Raw genomic sequence first — 17,944 nt, forward strand, 5'->3', positions numbered from 1 at the left:
CCCAGGAGGAAGCTGAGGCACAGCCCAGCTCCTGTCAGTGCTGAAGTCGCACACACTGCCCCTGATTTGTCACTCGAGGTGTGCCAGGGGAGGCTTAGGTTGGATATTGGGAAACTTTTTTCCCCAAAAGGGCTGTCCAGCCCTGGCACAGCTGCCCGGGGCAGCAGCGGTGGCGTCCTCATCCCTGTACAGGTTTAAAAGCCGTGTGGCTCTTGGGGACGTGGGTTAGTGGTGGCCTTGGCAGTGCTGGGGGACGGTTCTCTGCGGGCATTTCCCGCACAGGGTTCCGCGACTCCGCGTCCCCGGCGCTGCGGGGCGGTTCAGTGCCGGGCGCCCTTGCGGGCCCGAACGGCCCTGCCGGCGGCTTCTTTATTGGAATCTTTCCTTTCTGCTTCGCCCTCCCCGCTCGCTGCGGCAGAAACGAAACCGCCGGTCCCGCCCCGCGCTGCTGCGGGCGCCGGGCGGAGGCGCAGCCGGGGCGCGGGGGTCCCCCCGCACCCCCTACCCCGAGCACGCCCCGAGTCCCCCCCGGCCCCGCGGCCCCGTTCCGGTCCCGCCCCCCGGCCCCGCCCCGCGGCTGCGCGGCCCGGCGGGAGCGGAGCGGGAGCGATGGTGAGCGGGGTCCGCGGGCCGGGAGCCCGGGCTGGGGCAGCGGCGGCCCCGGGGCTGGGCGGGGAGCGCGGCCAGGAGGGCGCTGGAGGGTCCTCGGTCCCACCAGGGCGGCACCGAGCGGGGTCTCTGCTCTGCCCGCAGGTGCCCGAGCTGGAGAAAGCCACGGTCCGGATCCGGCAGCCCGAGCGCGTGCGGGGGATCATCCGGACCCTCCGGGAGCAGGGGGTGGCCAAGCTGCAGGTACCGGCCCCGGCGGGGCGGGAGGTGCATCGCTCACGCTCCGTCCTTGTCTCAGCTGGCCCTTCCTCGCCCCCCCGGCTGCGGCGCGGTGTGCAGGCGGAGGGGAGAAGCCCCAGAGGAGACGGAGGACGGGGCTGGTGGCTCTCCCCGGACGGTCCTTTCGGCTCCCGGTTATGAAACTCAAACCGTGCCCCACTCCCCAAACCCCTCTTCCGCCCAGGCAGGATGGAGCCATTCGGTGCTGATAATAGCGCCGGGGCGGGAGGGTGAGGACACCGTCTGCCCCTGTCGCTGCCATTGTGTGCCCTGGCAGCACCTTGGCTTGCTCTGGCTGGGGCAGAGTGCGCTGGGGCACACACAGATGTTGTTTTCTCCCCTTTTCCAGGTCATTTCTGACTTTGACATGACACTGAGCAGGTTTGGATGTAACGGCAGGCGCTGCCCCACATCTCACAGTGAGTGGAAGCTGCTGTTTTTACTGTCACTAATTCTGTTTGGTTTCTGCGTTTGTGTTTTTCATCACTGTGGTTTCTGTCATCCTCTGTCCCCTCATCTGCCAAATCTGACTGCTCCTCATGTGGCTCTGGGCCTCACTGCCTGGTCCTGGCCACCCACTGCCCATTGCAGGAGCCATGTCCTGGGCTGTCCATCTCCATCCCACTCTCCTGACAGAGCCAGGCCCTGCACTCAGCGCCTGTTGGGACTCCACAGCTGTGCCACCGCAGCTTGTTTTGGGAGGAGCTGGCACTGAGATGCAGGAGAGCTGCTGTTAGAAAGGCTTTTAATATCTCTGTGCCATTGTCATTGTATTGTCCTTGCAGATATCCTCGATACCAGCCGTGTTGTCAGTGAGGACGGCAGGAAGAAGGTGGGTGCTGTGTGTAGGACACCCTGTCACCCATCATTGTAAGGTCACACTGGCTGTACTGGCTGCCAGGCTGGAGGGGATAGTGTCCAGGCTGCATTTCAGCCAGCAGTGACAGAGGAGAAGTGAAAAAGGGAAATTGAATTTGCATGCACAGCTGTGGGTGTTTCAGCTCGATAAGAGGAGGAAGGGGAGGGATGTTTGTACCTGCAGTGTCTGTCTGGAGTGAGGTGAGGGTCAGCCAGGCTGCTACAGGTGTGCTCAGAGGGAAGCTGCTCAGTGACACAGTTTGGTTGTGTTTAGGAAGTGTGATGCTTTGGAAGACTTCAGAAATGCTGGTTTTGTTGTTTATAGTCTGTTTAGACCTGATGTTCACTCTGTTCTTTTCCCCTCTGTCCGACGCTCCAGCTGAAGGACCTGCTGCACTATTACTATCCCATTGAAATTGATCCCAACCGGACTCTGGAAGAGAAACGTCCCCTCATGGTGGAGTGGTGAGTGCTGTGCATGATGATCTTGACCTTGCCCTGACAACCTCTTGTCCCCAAGGACTGCAGGACACAAGGCTTGAGCTGTCCCTGGGCTTTGTGGTGATCCTGGGGGATTTAGTTGCGATTCTGACCGCCGAGGGCCTCTGCCCCAGAGCTCACTGCTGCCTTTCCCCAGGTGGACCAGGGCCCACGAGCTGCTGGTGCAGCAGAAGATCCGCAAAGATGACATAGCCCAGATTGTCAGAGAGTCAGAAGTGATGCTGAGGTATGGACATGGGGCTGTGGTGCTGAGTTATGGACATGGGGCTGTGGTGCTGAGGTACAGGCACAGGGCTTGGCTGCCCTTGGCCCTTCTCTCCTGCCTGTGCAGTCAGGTTTCTCTGCTGTCACCACGCTCTGTGCCGCTGAGCTCACTCCCTGGCTGCAGGCTGCTCCCTTCCTGCACAGAAACTGCTTCCCCCTCCCTTGGGCCTTGGCGAGGAGCAGCCGAGGGGCCGGCACTGGGCACGGCTCTCCATGTGCAGGGCGGGATGGGGGGGCAGCTCCTTGCTTCCAGCAGAGATTTGTTCTCTGCACTGGAGCTGCTGGGCCTTATCCAGGCCCTTGGCTCAGCAGCAGATTTCACCCACAGCATAAAAACTTTGCTCTAAAACTTGCTGCTACTGCTGCCCTGGCAGCGATGGCCCTAAGGCTGGCTCAGGGAACTGGGCTTTGACTGAGCTCCGAGGCTCAGGGAGGAGATGACACCATATGTCTGGGTTTTCATGAGCCCAAGTTCCCCTTCTGCATGGAATTGTGTCCTGGCAGACTGAGGCTGTCACAGGTTGGCCTGATGGTCCTCCCAACCAGTCCAACCTGTTGCATATCTCCCACGTGGTTCCTGGCAGTGCCCTGTGCCCCCGCTGAGCAGGGGGTGTGATCAGGAGGTGCCAGGCAAAGGGCTGGAGTGCTCCATGTTCCCGTGAGCACCCGCCCGACCACTACACCCAGAGCTCTCCGGGGTTCTGCACAGGGAAGGCCACAGGAATGCTGGTGCCACAGAGAGCTCGTGCTGTTTGCAGAGCTCACCTGTGTGTTTCTATTTGGGAAGTGCTGGACAGAAACAGGAGCTGGGCTGGGCACGCTGCCAGCCCAGAACACCAGGCACCGTGCTGGGAGCTGATAACACAACCCCATGCAATGGACACTCCTGCTCTAGGGATGGCTTCAAGGAATTCTTCGATCAGCTGCACAAGAACAATGTCCCCCTGTTCATCTTCTCTGCTGGCGTCGGTGACGTCCTGGAGGAGATTATCCGCCAGGCCAGCGTCTTCTACTCCAACGTCAACGTGGTGTCCAACTACATGGACTTTGATGATGACGTGAGTTTCTGCACCACACTGGTGTGGTGAGGGGAAAGGTGTGGGCTGGGACCAAGGGCTGGGACACGATTAACAGCGCCACCACTGGGTTAAGAGCTGTCTGTCTGTCTGTCCTGTGTGCTCAGGGAGTCCTCACGCACTTCAAGGCACCCCTCATCCACACCTACAACAAGAACAACTCCGTGCTGCAGGGCACAGATTACTTCCAGCAGCTGAGCACGAGGACGAACATCATCCTGCTCGGGGACTCCATGGGTGACCTGACGATGGCAGATGGCATTCCCAGCGTGGAGAATATCCTCAAGATTGGCTTTCTCAATGACAAGGTGGGTGTGAGGAGCAGTGTTGTGTTTCCCTGCCAGCCTTCCCCAGGTGCCAAGCTTTGGGGCAGCAGGGAGGGGCAGTGATGTGGAGGGGTGTACTGAGCTCCTGCTGCATCTGGGGCATTGTCAGGGTGGTTATTGATCCCCTTTCCAGTAGCGAGGGCTGTGGGTGCAGTATCTCTGCCCTCAGGTGTTGGTGTTCACAGTCTTCCCCCCCTCCCCACCCTGTCCTGACGGCCGTGCTGTAGGTGGAAGAGCGGAGGGGGAAGTACCTGGAAGCCTATGACATCGTGCTGGAGAGCGACGAGACGCTGGACGTGGTCAACGGGATTCTCCGGTACATCCTTACTGAGACATGAGCTGGGAAGAGGCATCCCAGCTCCGGCCCCGCAGCAGGCACTGGGCAGGGAATGTCCTCCCCGGGACAGAGCTGGAGGGGATCTGCTGGTACTGGCTGGGCTCCGTCCTGACCTCACTAATGCCCTCGGCCCTGGAGCGGGAGAGAAGAGATGGAGGAATCTTCTCCATTCCCTTTACCCCAACTCCCTGGTTCTGCTGCTTCCCTCTTGGACTGGCTTCATCCAACTTGGACTTCATCCCACTTGGAATTCATGCCCTCTACCTCCCAAGGCCACAACAAACTGTTCCATGTTTCAGAAAGAGACGTTCTGCACCTGCTTCAGCAGCTGAGTGTGGAATGGAGATGGTTTGCTGTGGGACAGACCCGGTTCAGATGAAGTTTTAGAGTCACTGTGTTCCTCACTAAGAAAACAAATCTCTCTCCTCCTGTTTTCCTGTTTCTGAGCCCTGGTGCCACCACTGGGCTGGTGTGGCCCTGCCAGGCATCGCATTGCCCAGCCCTACATCCCTCATGGAAAGCTGCAGCTCCCTGGCCTTGGGTCCCACCCCGTCCCTCTTGCACCAATACAATTCTTACTGTGGACAAAAAGCTTTTCCAGCCGTCCCTGAAGGCCCCAGAACTCGGCTGCTGCTGCTGCCCAAACCCAGAAGTAAGTTTGTCTGCCAGGGTTGGGGCTGGGGTTTGGGTGGGGTGGGAGAGGAGAGGCCAGCGGCAGCATTTTGGGTTTTAAGGAACGTTTTAGCTGTCCGTGTTTCTGTCCTAAACTTCTGGGCTGATCCTAGGCTGATCCCAGGGTCTTGGAGCAGCAATAGGAAAAACCCTTGTTGTTTCTGTCTCCCCTCTGTTTATATGGGACTTCAGGAAGTGCCGACTCTGTTCTCTGTGTTGGAATAAAGATGTTATTGGCTAAAGCTGGGCCACAGGTGGTTTGTACCCGGTGCCGAGGGGCTGGAGCTGCTCTGCTCCCAGGGCTGGTGCTGGCAGCTGCCTCTACTCCCCAGATCAGGGTCCCTCCATCCCACCAGAGCCCCCCAGCCCTCACTGGGCACTGGAGCTGAAGCTCCAGCAGCTTTGCTGGAGGATCCCAGGAGAGGATTTTGGTTTCTCCTACTGGACCCAGCAGGTGCTGGAGCCTGGAATCCCCCTGGGCACTGCCAAGGCTGGTCCCTGCACCGCTGCCCCAACATGCAGGAATGTTTCATGGCAAAGTAACCCGACACAGGCAAACTCCTTGGGAACCAGGAGGAATTATTTATTTGGTGCAAGGTAGATTCACCATTTGAGGGGGTCACTCTGCCCTCTGCACTGGTGGGTTCCTGCATTCCTTCTATCCCTGTCTGCAGGACAGAACGTGCAGAGGTTTTGGGAGCCCTGCTAGTCCCAGCTGGAGAACCTGAGCACCCCGAGGTCATGACCTGCATTTAGGCATTGAAACAAAATTGGGCTGATTTATCTCAGTCACTGAGGGCTAGGGGGTGGGGAGGATGTGGAGGGGGATGATGCTGCTCCCTGAGGGCCTGGAGGAAGAGGAGATCTGTTCCCCTTCTCCCAGCTCGTGAGGGGTTTGCCAGGTCTCATCCCTGGAGTTTTGGGGGGCCCAGACTTTTGGAATGGCAGATGCCTGTGGAGTATTGGGGTTTCACCCTGGGAACCTGAGCCCCTTCCAGCTTCTTGTCCCAGGAGGAGGCAGTGAGGACAGAGCAGGGACCGGCACAAAAGTCTTCTCTAATTCTTCTCTCTACAGAATTTTAAGTGTGTGTATAAAAAAAACCCCACCCCCAACCCTAAACCACAAAATGCTGGGGTGGAGGTGAGGGGAAGTCCCCCCACATCCTTCCTGCCCCCCAAGGCAGCACTTGTGGGCAAGGGGGGCAGGACCTGCAGTCACTGGTGGAGGACAAAGGGGTTTGGGGAGGGGACACCTTCTTGCCTGGGTTTATTAGCTGGGGGTTGAGTTTTCCTGCCCAGGAGGAACACATCAAAATACCCTCAGTTAAATAGAAAGGGGGGAAAATCAAAATCTGCCTCCCTGCAGGGCTGAGGAGGGGCAGGGGCAGATTCCCTGGGCAGCTGGGATGGGAGACCGGCCATGGCACGGCCAGGATGAGTCCTGTCTCCAGGAACAGCAGGGTCTGCTCCTCAGAGCTCCTCGTGAATCTTCTCCTGGTCCTCGTCTGACTTCAGCTTCAGCTCCTCGGGCGTGATCTTCCCGTCCTGGTTGCGGTCCTGGTTCTGGAACATGTCGGCGATGACTTTTTCTGGGTCAGAGCTGGGCATGAGGCGGCCTTTCCCCTCTGCCACCTGGGTCTTGATGAAGGTGGAGAACTGGAGAGGAGAGAGGGGAGAGATGCTGCTTGGCTCTGCACATCCAGCACCGGGCAGGGCAGAGAGACCACAGCCTGTGCCAAGGACAGCAGGGACCAGAGCACCAGCCTGGAGTCCCTCGGCGCCCTGGGCCCACTCACCTCGTCAGCGGGGATCTCCCCGTCCTTGTTGAGGTCCATCTGCTCGTAGAGGTTGGCCGGTGGCTCCCCGTGCCAGATGAAGAGGTAACCCTCGGGAACCCCCTCCTCCATGGAGATCAGCTCCACCTCGAAGCGCAGCACGGCACTGCCGGGCACCCCCCGGGCTGGAAACACGGCGAAGGCTCCAGCACCATGGGGAGCACAGCAAAGCCCCGGCCCTGACCCCCCAGCCCCAGCAGGGTGAGGGGGGACAGGGCCCTGAGGGGGCTCAGCAAGGCTGAACCCCCCAGTTTGTGTCGCCCACATCAGTGGACACTCGCCTACCTCCGCTCTCCCCGTGGCCCAGGTGGGGGGGGATGATGAGCACCCGCCTCTCCCCCACACACATGTCCAGGAGGCCACTGTTCAGCCCCTCAATCACCTTGTTGGCCCCCAGGGTTACCTCCTGGGGCTTCTCGTAGTCGTGGCTGCAGGAGGCACAGAGAAGACAGTGCAGGTGAGAAAGCCCCTTGGATCCAGTAGGGAACCCTGAAATCCCAACCCCTCCATCCCGCCACGCCCTAAAATCCCACATCCATGCCATAAAGATCCCCACTCTCCATGTCACCCCCACGTCCACCCCGCTGTGCCCCCAAACCTTGCACCCTCCTCCCTGTTGCCCCGTGGCCGATGCCCCGGTGCTGCCCCTTGCAGAGCGGATGCTCCCAGTGCTGCCCGGTGCCCGCCCGCCCCAGCTCAGCGCCGGCCAGGATTGAGCCCCGGGAAGGACAGGTGAGCTCGGGGCACGCACGAGGAGAAGAGCCGGGTGCCGTCCAGCAGGGAGCAGTTGTAGTGGTAGCGCACGAAGTCCCGGTCGCGGGTGGTGACGTTGCAGCCCTCGGGCCGGAACACGGTCTCGATCTCCACGGGGTCTGCGGGGTTGTGGAAGTCGATGACGTGGACATCAAAGATGAGCACGGCTGAGCCGGGAATTTTGTCCCCTGGAAGAGGAGGACGAGGAGGGCTGCTGAGAGAGCTGCTGGAGTGCTGTAAGGCTGGTAAAACCTTTCCCTGCTTCTTCCCATGACCTGTGATGTGCCTGTCCCTCGGAGCCCGGGCTCTGCACATTTACCTGCACCGTTCTCCCCGTAGGCCAGGTGTGGGGGGACGACCACCCGCCGCTGCTCTCCCACGCAGACCCCCTGCAGGCCCTGATCCATGCCGGGGATGATGTAGCCCTTCCCGATGTAGGTGTTGTAGGTTTGATTGCGGGAGTAGCTGCAGCAAGAGAGGCCCCCAGTGCCATCAATCCCCCCCCCAACCCCTGCACCCCAACCCGCACCCCTTCCCCCAGCCTCTCTTGCTCCCGCAGGGGCAAACCTTCTTCCTAGGGATGCAGCAAACAGGTGTTATCCTTTTCAGCCTGTTTCATGCCGTTACCACCCTCTCCTCCCCGCCAGTTCTCCAGACTCTCCCTGCAGCCATGGGGCAGGAGGGGATGTCAGGGGCTCTCCCCACACCTGGAGTCAAAGAGCGTCCCGTCCATGAGTGTCCCGTTGTAGTGGTACCGCACAAAGTCCCCGGTCACAGCCCGGCGCTTGCAGGGCTGTGGCACCTCCAGGTGCTCCAGGAAGACACCGTCCTTGGGGTTGTGGAAGTCCACCAGCAGCACGCTGAACACCAGCGATGCCTGCGGTGGGATCACAGTCCCTGGGGAGGGAACATGGTTCAGCCCAGACGAGGGTCCTGCTGCACCACAGGGCCTCTGGGCAGAGCTGGGAGGGAAGGGGCCGGTATGAAGGGGTGGGGCTGGGGCCTAGCTCACCATAGCCCTTCTCCCCATAGGCCAGGAACGGGGGGATGATGATGCTCCTCTTCTCCCCGGCGCACATGCCCAGCAGGCCCTGGTCCATGCCCTTGATCAGCCACCCGGTGCCCACGTAGGTGTCATAGGTGCTGCCCTTGCTATAGCTGGTGGGGGAAATGAGGGTGGGGATGGCTCCAGGGCCACACCAGCACCCCCAGCCGGAGTGGTGCCATGCCAGAGCCTGGTCTGGGGGCCATGGAGCTGCACCAGCAGAGCAGGGAGTGCCCCGTGCCCCAAGGCCAGGAGCATTGCAGTGCCCTGTACCTGGAGTCGAAGGGGGTCCCGTCCAGCAGGGTGCCGTTGTAGTGGTACCGCACGAAGTCCGAGTTCTCCACCGTGCGGTTGCAGCGCTCGGGTTTGGACACGGTGGTGACCTGCAGCTTGTCGTTCTTGTTCCAGATGTCCAGCATGACCACATCGAAGTACAGGGTGGCATCTGGGGGGATCAGCCCCGCTAAAGAGATGGCAGTGAGGACAGAGCACCTCAGGTGAGACCAGCACCAAGCCCAGGCTCTGTCCCCTGAAGCCCTCCTGATCCCACCCCTGCTCAGGGCTGCTGGAGACCCATGTCAGCCCCTGGGAAAGCAGCAGAGCCCAGACTGGGGGCAGGACCCCTCATTCCCAGGGAAGCCCTGCTTCAGCACCACTTGCCCTGGCCGTGGAGCTGCCAGGTGGGCACCAGAACCCTGCTGACAGTGGCCCCGGGGGGGTTGCCCCCTCCATCCCCCCGTGCCGTGGCCCCTTACCCACGCCGATGCTGCCGTAGCCCAGGTGGGGCGGCACGATGAGGTGACGCCGCTCGTTCACGCACATGCCCTGCAGCCCCCGGTCCATGCCGGTGATCAGCCGCCCGACGCCCACCACGCCGGCCACTGTGGCCCCTCGGTCATAGCTGGGGCGAAGGGACAGGCCCGTCAGAGGTGCAAAAAAGGATGAAGCTCCCAAAGCTGCAGGGGGGGGCAGAGTGGGGGGACAGGGCTGCCCCCTCCCCGAGGTGCAGGTAGCCCACCACAGCCCACGAGCCTCTGTGCTGCAGGTAGAATCCACAGCTCAAAAACACAGATCCTGATGGGTTCTGTCTTGCACTGTTGGGGGGCAGCTGCCCCCTGCAGCACTGGTCAGGGCCCCAGCCTGACCCTGCACCTCCAGAACCCATCAGCTGCCTCCCCAGGTCTCACCCACAGAGCTGGGCTGGACGCCAGCAGCTCCCAGGCTTCCTGCTGCTTCCAAACCATTTTGCATATGGCACATTGGAGCTTTGTGCAGCAAGGAGGAAAGAACACGTCCCGGCCTCATTCTTAAACTGCAGATTTGTTTTTATTTTTGGATCTTGAAAAACTCCAAGAAGTAAGTGGAGACACCTCAGGTAAATCGAAATCCTTCATCCCCTTGTTTCTGTGTCCCCGGTTCTCCCCCTGCTCACGGTGCTGCAAACCAGGGGCTGCCACAGGCTCAGGTCCCATCCAGTGTGGGCAGAGCAGGAGGGATGCAGGGCCAAGGGACACTGAGTGGAGCAAAGCCTCTGGGGTAATGAAAGGTTTCTCCACTGCCACGTCTCAAAGTGCTTTAAGTGTTTTCCTGCCTGTGCAGCACAAGCAGATACATGTTCCTGAGTGCAGAACTTCCCACTTAGGGCCAAATCCTGCCTGTGCCCGGGACAGGCTCTGAGGGCATGCAAGGCTCCCCGAGGGGCTGGGGGGAGCTGGGGGACACGGCAGGGCAGCCGGGCAGGGGCTGGGGGAAGGGGCTGCAGCCTGGGTTGAGGCTTTGCTTGAGGCCCCCCCAGGCTGACACGTGTACAGGGCTCCCCGGGTCCATGTGCTCACCCCAGCACCCACCAAAAGCCCTTCTTGGGGGGGATCTGGGCACTGTCTGGAGCGGGCAGCTGCCTGCCCTGGCCTGGCTGCCCCTGTCCCGGGGCTGGGGGATGCATGCGGGGTCCCCGCAGCTGCCCGCCCGCCCCGGGATGCGGGCTGGGGGCTGGGGGAGACATGCAGGGTCCCGCCGCAGCTGCCCCCCGCATGCAGCCGGCACAGAGCCGCGGGCGATACCTGGAGTCAAACTTTTTGCCATCTTTAAAGGTCCCATTGTAGTGGTAGCGAATGAAATCCCCCATCTGCGCCTCCCGCAGGCAGATTTTGGGGATATAGTATCTGTCTATCACCACGTCTTCCAGGGGGCCGGGGTTGCCCAGCGCCGGGGCCCCCAGGATGCCCAGGAGGAGGAGGAGGAGGAGGACGAGGCAGCGGCTGCCCGGGGCCATGGCCACGGCGCTGGGGCTGCGGCGGCGGAAGGGCCCGGCGGGGGGAAGGCGGAGAAGGGGGGTCCGGGACGCCCCTTCCCTGCCCGGGACGCCCCTTCCCTTCGCTTTCCCTCCCTTCCCTTCCCCTGCGCCCGCCCAGCCCGGCCCTCTTGGAATTTCTGTAGACGTGTCCGGGCCCCGTCGCGCTCCCCCCGCGCTCCCCCCTCAGTGCCGGGAACAGACACCACGGGAGAGAACGATCCACGGCGGGAGGGGTTATTTTTGTCCCCTCTTTTGTTTTTCCTCTTTTTTTTTTCCTTTACCCCCCCCCCCCCCCCGTATTTTTACCCATTCTCCCTCCTCCACGTCTTTTTTTTCTCTCTTTTTTTAACTTTCTCTCTTTTCTCTTTTTTTTTTTTTTTTTTTGCCTGGGCAGTTCCTCCTCCGAAGGAAAAGCTGACGGAGCCTTTGGGGAGTGTCTGCGCGGCTGCGGGCCCGGCCCCGGGTCCAAGCGCTGCCGCGCCTCTTTCTCTTCCTCCTCCTCTTCTTCCTCTTCCTTCTCCTGCCACCGCCAGGTCATCACACTCAGCCCAGGATGCTGCTGCTCAGTCCCACCAGTTTGGGAGAGTAAATGGAAGGAATTAAATGCTTTAATAATGTGTCTCTTCCTGGCGGAGCCTTTACTGAATGGCAATAGTTAAAAATGTGAAACTCTCCTTCTAACAGTCCTTCCCAGGCAAGCGCAGCCTCCAACACACACAGAGGTGTTGCCCACACATCCCCATTCCCCCCAAAGCATTGGCAAGAGCCCTCAGCAAGTGCCAGGTGGGAAATGCAACAGGCTGTGAGCCCAAACCCAGCTTCTCTGAGGCTCAGCACTGCCGATGAAAGCAAAAGCTCCAGCAAAGCACCGTTGGCTCCCTCACCCTGGACCTGGGGTGCTCTGAAGCCCCCCAACACACCACACCAGGGCTGAGCAACCTCAGCACTGCTCGGAGCAGCTCAGGAGGACTCAGGGCTCTGCCCATGTCCTGACAGGGGGCCGGGCCTGGCTCTGACAGTGAGGGCTGGCAGGGATGGTGGCACTGCAGCCACGTGCGGTGCTGGGCACTGCCAACAGCCTCTGCTCCACGGGAGAAACCTCAGCAGCGTCCTGGCTCCTGCCCTGCACTCTGACATCCCTCAGCACCACTGTCCAGCCGGCGACAAAGCACTGGGCTTGGGCCGGGGCCAGTGTGGCCATGCCGAGGCCTGGCGTGGGACAGCCCTGGGGCCAGGATCTGGCACAGCGCAGGGCGTGTGGCCTCAGGCTTGGCACTGGCCAGCAGCGCGGCCACCTCCGGGCACCGCAGGCCTGGGGGGTCCCGTGCAGTGTGTTACCGAGCTCATCTCGCTCCGTGGTGCACAGCGCTGGTCACTCCCCTTCCCGAGCGCTGCGCGCAACCCCTGCGCGCCCCTCCCCTGCGCGCCCCGCGCAGCCCCTGCGCGCAAGCCCCGGCGCCGGCGGAGCCGCACTAAGACCCTGCGCGCCCGCCACGCACCGCCCACCCCCGCCGCCCGCCCCCTGCGCGGGGCCCGGCGTGCAGCGCTGCGCGGGGCGGTGCGCGGACGCTGCGCGGGCAGCGAGCGGCGGCGGCGGGGATGGGCGGCGCGGTGCCGGTGCCGGGTCCGGTGCGGGCGCTGCTGCTGCCGGTGCTGGCGGCGGGGCTGTGCGCGGCGCAGTACGAGCAGTACAGCGTGCGCGGGTTCCCCGCGGCCGCGCTGGAGCCGCTGCAAGGCGCCTACGCGCGGGCGCTGGCTCAGTACGCGGACGCGCAGTGGGCGGAGAGCGCGCGGGGGCTGGAGGCGAGTCTGCGGCTGCACCGGCTGCTGCGGGACAGCGAGGCGCATTGCCACCGCCGCTGCGCCGGAGAGCCCCCCGCGGGGTGGGGGGACCCCGCCGAGGAGCCCCGCGCGGAGCGGGACCCCGCGTGGGAGTGGGAGCGGGAGATGCGGCTCTTCGGGCGGCTGCTGCTCCGCGCCGGCTGCCTGCGCGCCTGCAAGCGCGAGCTGCCCGTGTTCCAGCTGCGCTACCCCCCCGCGCAGACCCTGCGCGACTTCCAGCGCCGCCAGCCCTACCAGTACCTGCACTACGCGCTCTTCAAGGTGAGGTGGCGCAAGTGGCGGGGGGGCGAGGGTGGGGGGTCCTCTGCCTCCATCCTGCCCCACTCTGATCTAGCCCCTCCATCCTGCACTCTCTGCTCTGCCCCCGGTTGGGCACACCCCTTCCTGTGTCACCCCTTCCCGGGTCTCAGCCTGTGCCCCTCATCCTGTACCTCCTCTTCGACACCCCCATCCTGCATCCCCATCCTGTGCCCCCATCCTACACCGTCAGCCTGCACGCCCTGATCTGCACGCCCTGCACCCCTCCCTGCCCCATCCTGCACCCCCTGAACCCTGCTCCCCTCTATCCTGCACCCTGCTCTCAGGTGCTTTCCCAGCCAGCACCCCACTTCCTTCACTCCCCATCTGGCATCCCACCCTCCCCTGGCTCCTCCATCCTGCTCCTGCACCATGGCACGTCAGCGTCATCTGGGACGTATCAGGCAGGACGTGAGGGGTGCAGCCGGCACTGGGGGGCCCTGTGATTGTGTCTCCCTACCCCCCCTTGTGCTGCCCTGGTTCCCCAGGGTCCCCCTGGCCACGCAGAGCATTGCCTGGGGAGGGGGCACAGGGGCTGCCCCAGCCGAGGGGCCCAAGCTGGTGGTTCAGTGCCATTGTGATTGTGGTGAGACACGTGTCAGGATGCTCCCTCAGGGAGAAGGACTTGCTTGGCCCCACGGTGCAGACGTGGAGGGAGGTTACGTGGACGGAGGTTTTGTGGAGGGAGGTTTCATAAGGAATCGCCCCGGGGTGACCCTGTGCTGGCCAAAGTGGCTCTGGCAGGGGGCAGTCCCCTGGTCAGGGTCCCATCCCTGGCCACCTGCCCTTGCAAGTGCTGTTTTAATGCTCACCTGGCAGTGCTGAGGGACAGCCTGTCCCAATCCTTAATGTCTTTTCCTCTTGCTGCTCTGGCCCAAACCCACTTCATGGTCAGATCTTTCACCCACCTCCCCCCCCCAACCTCACCAACTTCCTCCCCTGAAGCTGCAACCTGAGAGCCCACAAAGCAGCAGGGGCCAGCCTGGGCTGGTGGCAATGCTGGAGAAGAGCGGATGTGTGGATCAAACCCACACCACGTGGATCCATCCTGCACCACGTGGATCACTCCCAGCTGGATGTGGAGGCCCATGAGGGGCTGAGCTGTCCCCGTGTGGGACACCAACCCCAGGTTGGTGTGGCTGGAGTGACCTGTGATGTCCATGTTCCCAGATCCTGTCCGTCCATCGTCACTGCCAGTGGGCTGTTGGGCTCGGGGCTGGCACCATGGGTGCGGGACTGTTCCCTGCAAGGACTGTCCCTGTGCCCTGCACCCCCTCTGGGTGCTCAGCCCACCTGGGCCGCAGCATCAGCCCCGGCTGCCCTGCAGCAGGTCTCTGCACCAGCTCTTCCTCTCTCCCTAGTCAAATAAGATCGAGAAAGCAGTGTCTGCTGCCCACACCTTCCTGCAGAAGAACCCCAAGCATGAGATGACCTTGAGGTACCTGAACTACTACAAGACGATGCTGGATGTGGATGAATACCTGGTTGACCTGGAGGCTCAGCCCTACGAGGTGAGGAGTGGATGGGGCGGGAGAGGGGCTCCCCAGGGCTCGGTGCATGCCTGGTCCTGCCAAACCCAGAGGGAAGCAGCTCCCCCTCGCTAAGCAGTGCCCGCTTGGCCCCTGGCAGCCGATATTCGTGCGCTCGGTGAAGCTGTACAACAACGGGGATTTCCGGAGCAGCGCGGCCGACATGGAGCAGGCGCTGGCCGAGTACTACAAGGCGTACGAGGACTGCCTGGCCGGCTGCGAGGGCGCCTACGAGCTGCAGGAGTTCAAGGACTTCTACCCTGCCATCGCAGGTACTGGGGCGCTGGGGGATGGCAGACCCCGGGGGGGTGCTCAGGGGTGCAGCGCCTGACATCTCCCCCCAGACCACTTCGTGAGCGTGCTGCAGTGCAAGGTGGACTGCGAGACCGAGCTCACCCCCAACGTGGGCGGCTACTTCGTGGAGAAGTTCGTGGCCACCATGTACCACTACCTGCAGTTTGCCTACTACAAGTGTGAGTGCCTGAGGGAGCGGGGAGGCTGCCCCGGGGACGCCCCGGGGTGCTGTGGGCCCCGGGCAGAGTGTCACCCCCGTGTCACCCCCGTGTCACCCCCGTGTCACCCGCAGTGAACGACGTGCAGGACGCGGTGCGCAGCGTCTCCAGCTACATGCTCTTCGACCCGGGCGACACCGTGATGCAGCAGAACCTGGTCTACTACCGCTTCCACCGCGAGCGCTGGCGCCTGCAGGAGGAGGACTTCGAGCCACGGCCGGTGAGGACCCCCCAGCCCCCTGTCCCGTGGCTCTGTGCCTGCGGGGGGGCTGACGCAGCCCCTCTCCCCCAGGAAGCCGTGCGGTACCACAACCAGACGGCCGCCCAGAAGAAGATGCTGGAATTCGCTCGGCAGTTCCTGCAGGCCGATGATGAGGTACCCGATGGTGGGGTGCAGACAGATGCTTTTGGGGGTGCTGGGTGGCGTGGGGGGTGCTGTGGGTACCCCGGGGCAGGGCCCTTTCTCGGGTGGGGTGTCTGACTCCCCAAACCAGCCCTTGAGCAAAGGCTGCAGCCTCTCTGCCTCCTCCCGCCCTCCCTCATTGCAGATGGAGGTGGATGGTGGTGAGGGGCTGGAGGCTCTGGACCTGCCCTCCGACAGCGAGTTCGAGGGTGAAGGAGACTACGAGGAAGGCTTCTTCGCAGAGTGGTGGCAGGAGCCCAAGACCAAGGGGGACAAAGATGACCAAGGTTCCTGACACAAGGGCTGGGGGCTGTGCTGGAGGGTGGGGGGGCTGCTGCCTGTGTCCCAGTGCCACTGAACCCTCCTTGTTTGCAGAGGTCCTGTGATGAGCCAGGTGAAACGGCGCCTGGCCCTGACAGAGCTGGACAGTGGTGGCTCTGTGATGCCATCCCGGGGACATTGGACTTCAGGCTCCTGTCAGTCACTGCATGGACACTCAGGCTTGTGGAGGAGGGCTCATCCTGCCCAGGGTCCTGCAGCAGGGCTGCCTTTGCTGTCTGGATGTCTGCTGCCCTGGCAGAGCCCAATTCCTGTCGGTGGAGCACCCTTGAACCTCCCTGCCTGCCCACGAGCTCCCCCCAGGCCACCCCTGTCCCCAGTGTCCCCAGGAGCCCTGGCCAACAGCAGTGCCCCACAGCACAGGGATTTGCTGTATCCCTCAGCTCCTTCCCTGGACCTGTGGATGGTGCACAGGCATTGACCCCTGTGTTGTCATGAGGGGTTTGGGGACTGCCCCTTGCTCCAGGAGCAACGCACGATGCTGCTGGAGCCAGTCCTGCCCCTCTCTGGGGCTCCTACTCCTGTCCCTCCAGCCTCCCAGGCAATTTGCCAGTCCCTTGAGCCCAGGTCCCCTTGGGCCCCAGCCTGGTGCTACAGGGGGCTCCTGGTGTGGCACGTCCCTGTGGCACCATGGGGACTGTGGTGCCCGTGCCCTGCTGTGCCTTGAATTTTTGCCACACCAGCCCTCTGTAGCCTTAAGCTCTGTTAATTTAATATTTCCCCACTTGCACAGTTGCTCTTTTTTTAAATATTTACTGGTGCTGAACTTTAATAAAATCCGTACCAGTCTTTCCACAAGTGCCTCCACCACAGGCTCCCGGGCTGGGGTGTGCTGCTGGAGGGGGAGGGACAGGCCTGTGTGCCCCAATGTAGGTGGGGGGTGGCAGGTTGGAATGACCTCCCTCCTGCCGGCATCAGGGTGTTTTGGGGGCCCATGGGGGGCTGCTGTTGGTGCTGACAGACCTGTGCCCACCCTGGGATCGCTCCTCCCTCCACATTCCCGCTGCACTTGGAAATTGGCTGGGAGAACTGAAACCGAGAGGCTGAATCACAGCGTTGGCCCCGGGGGAGGGAAGGGACGGGAATGGAAGGAAGGTGGTGGCAGGAGGCTGCCAGCACCCCACCCTGCCCTGCCCAGAGCCCCCATTTACCAGGGCTTCCCCAGCTCTGCAGGGCTGAGCCCCCAGACCCACAGGTAGGGCTCGAGGAGGCAGCGAGTGCTGGGGGGACCACCCGCAGCACCCTGCACCTGGCAGGGCTGTCCTGTCCCTCGGGAGGACTGGGGTTTGTCACCCATGGGTCACAGCCACCTCGGGAGGGGAGCGCCAGCCTGGTGGGTGTGGCCGGCAGCACCCGCGCCTGGATCAGTGGGAAGCTCTCAGCCCAGGGGACAAAGGCTCGTGGATCTTCCCAACAGCTGGGTGAGGGTGGCACTGGGCCCACAGGGCCTCCGCCCTGCTCTGACATGCACCTGGGCACCGTGTCCCTTTTGCCAGCCCCAAACTCACGTGGGAGAACACGGCTCCTTGATCCCACTTACCTACTGGCACTGGGCAAAGCCCCTTGCAGCCCCAAGCTGGGGTTCCAGGGGTCCCTTCCCTGCTCCCACCTGCAGCCAGTGGATGTGCAGGTGCCAGGTGGGACCAGCGCTCCTGGGAATGCTGAGCAGGAGCTGCACTGTGGGACAGTGCCAGAGGTGCAGAGATGGGATGCAGGGGCATGAGCAGGGACACGGAGGTGGGATGCAGCAGGATGCAGGGGACAAGGCCACAGGACACGGTGGGTTACACGGTGAGGGCAGCACTGCACTCCCCTAACCCCTCTGACCTTGACCAAGGGGGAGCATAAATGAGATTTCTGGCTGTCATCTCAGCTGTGCTGTGCTCCGCTCTGCCCTGCCCTGCCGTGCTGTGCCATGTGCCCCTTTCCTTGTGCCAGGAGGACTCTGCCGTGCTCTGGATTCCCCCATCAGCACACAGCGATGAATTCCCGCTTTCTTGCAGTGGCGTTGGAGGCTGTCTCTCACCTCTCTGCGGAGCGGAGATTCCCCGCCCGGCAGCGCCCGCAGCCAGACGTGGCAGGGGCCGTGCGTGGGTGCAGGATGTGCCCGCTGACCCCCACCCGGGGCAGAGCTCCCCACACCTGGGGGTCCTGAGGACGCCCCCACCCCGCGG

The 17,944-nt window shown here is 62.7% G+C and overlaps 3 protein-coding genes across 4 annotated transcripts; 2 read left to right on the plus strand and 1 right to left on the minus strand.

The window, feature by feature from the left end:
- The first annotated feature begins 57 nt into the window (after nt 1-57).
- On the plus strand, nt 58-5,164 carry NT5C3B (5'-nucleotidase, cytosolic IIIB). Of its 2 annotated transcripts, none has more exons than XM_051794684.1 (9): nt 58-78; nt 754-852; nt 1,238-1,307; nt 1,674-1,720; nt 2,126-2,211; nt 2,384-2,473; nt 3,407-3,569; nt 3,695-3,895; nt 4,141-5,164. In XM_051794684.1, the coding sequence occupies exons 3-9, from the start codon at nt 1,256-1,258 to the stop codon at nt 4,249-4,251; spliced, it is 750 nt and encodes a 249-aa protein (XP_051650644.1). In that variant the 5' UTR covers nt 58-78; nt 754-852; nt 1,238-1,255; the 3' UTR covers nt 4,252-5,164. The 2 variants fall into 2 exon arrangements, with proteins under 2 accessions (XP_051650644.1, XP_051650643.1); XM_051794683.1 differs by lacking the exon at nt 58-78 and adding an exon at nt 505-612.
- Nucleotides 5,165-5,262: 98 nt separating this feature from the next.
- FKBP10 (FKBP prolyl isomerase 10) lies at nt 5,263-10,967 on the minus strand. The gene is made up of 10 exons (XM_051794666.1): nt 10,616-10,967; nt 9,311-9,456; nt 8,829-9,018; nt 8,523-8,668; nt 8,218-8,407; nt 7,830-7,975; nt 7,509-7,698; nt 7,043-7,185; nt 6,719-6,882; nt 5,263-6,578 (listed from the first exon to the last, which is right to left on the minus strand). The coding sequence occupies exons 1-10, from the start codon at nt 10,825-10,827 to the stop codon at nt 6,393-6,395; spliced, it is 1,713 nt and encodes a 570-aa protein (XP_051650626.1). The 5' UTR covers nt 10,828-10,967; the 3' UTR covers nt 5,263-6,392.
- Nucleotides 10,968-12,363: 1,396 nt separating this feature from the next.
- On the plus strand, nt 12,364-16,568 carry P3H4 (prolyl 3-hydroxylase family member 4 (inactive)). The gene is made up of 8 exons (XM_051794658.1): nt 12,364-12,951; nt 14,349-14,498; nt 14,617-14,788; nt 14,861-14,989; nt 15,103-15,248; nt 15,321-15,404; nt 15,577-15,718; nt 15,807-16,568. The coding sequence occupies exons 1-8, from the start codon at nt 12,448-12,450 to the stop codon at nt 15,815-15,817; spliced, it is 1,338 nt and encodes a 445-aa protein (XP_051650618.1). The 5' UTR covers nt 12,364-12,447; the 3' UTR covers nt 15,818-16,568.
- Nucleotides 16,569-17,944: the final 1,376 nt, after the last annotated feature.

The sequence above is a fragment of the Manacus candei genome, unplaced genomic scaffold (assembly GCF_025592945.1).
Source record: "Manacus candei isolate 608988 ecotype Guabito, Panama unplaced genomic scaffold, ASM2559294v1 h1tg000040l, whole genome shotgun sequence".
Classification (NCBI taxonomy): Eukaryota; Metazoa; Chordata; class Aves; order Passeriformes; family Pipridae; genus Manacus; species Manacus candei.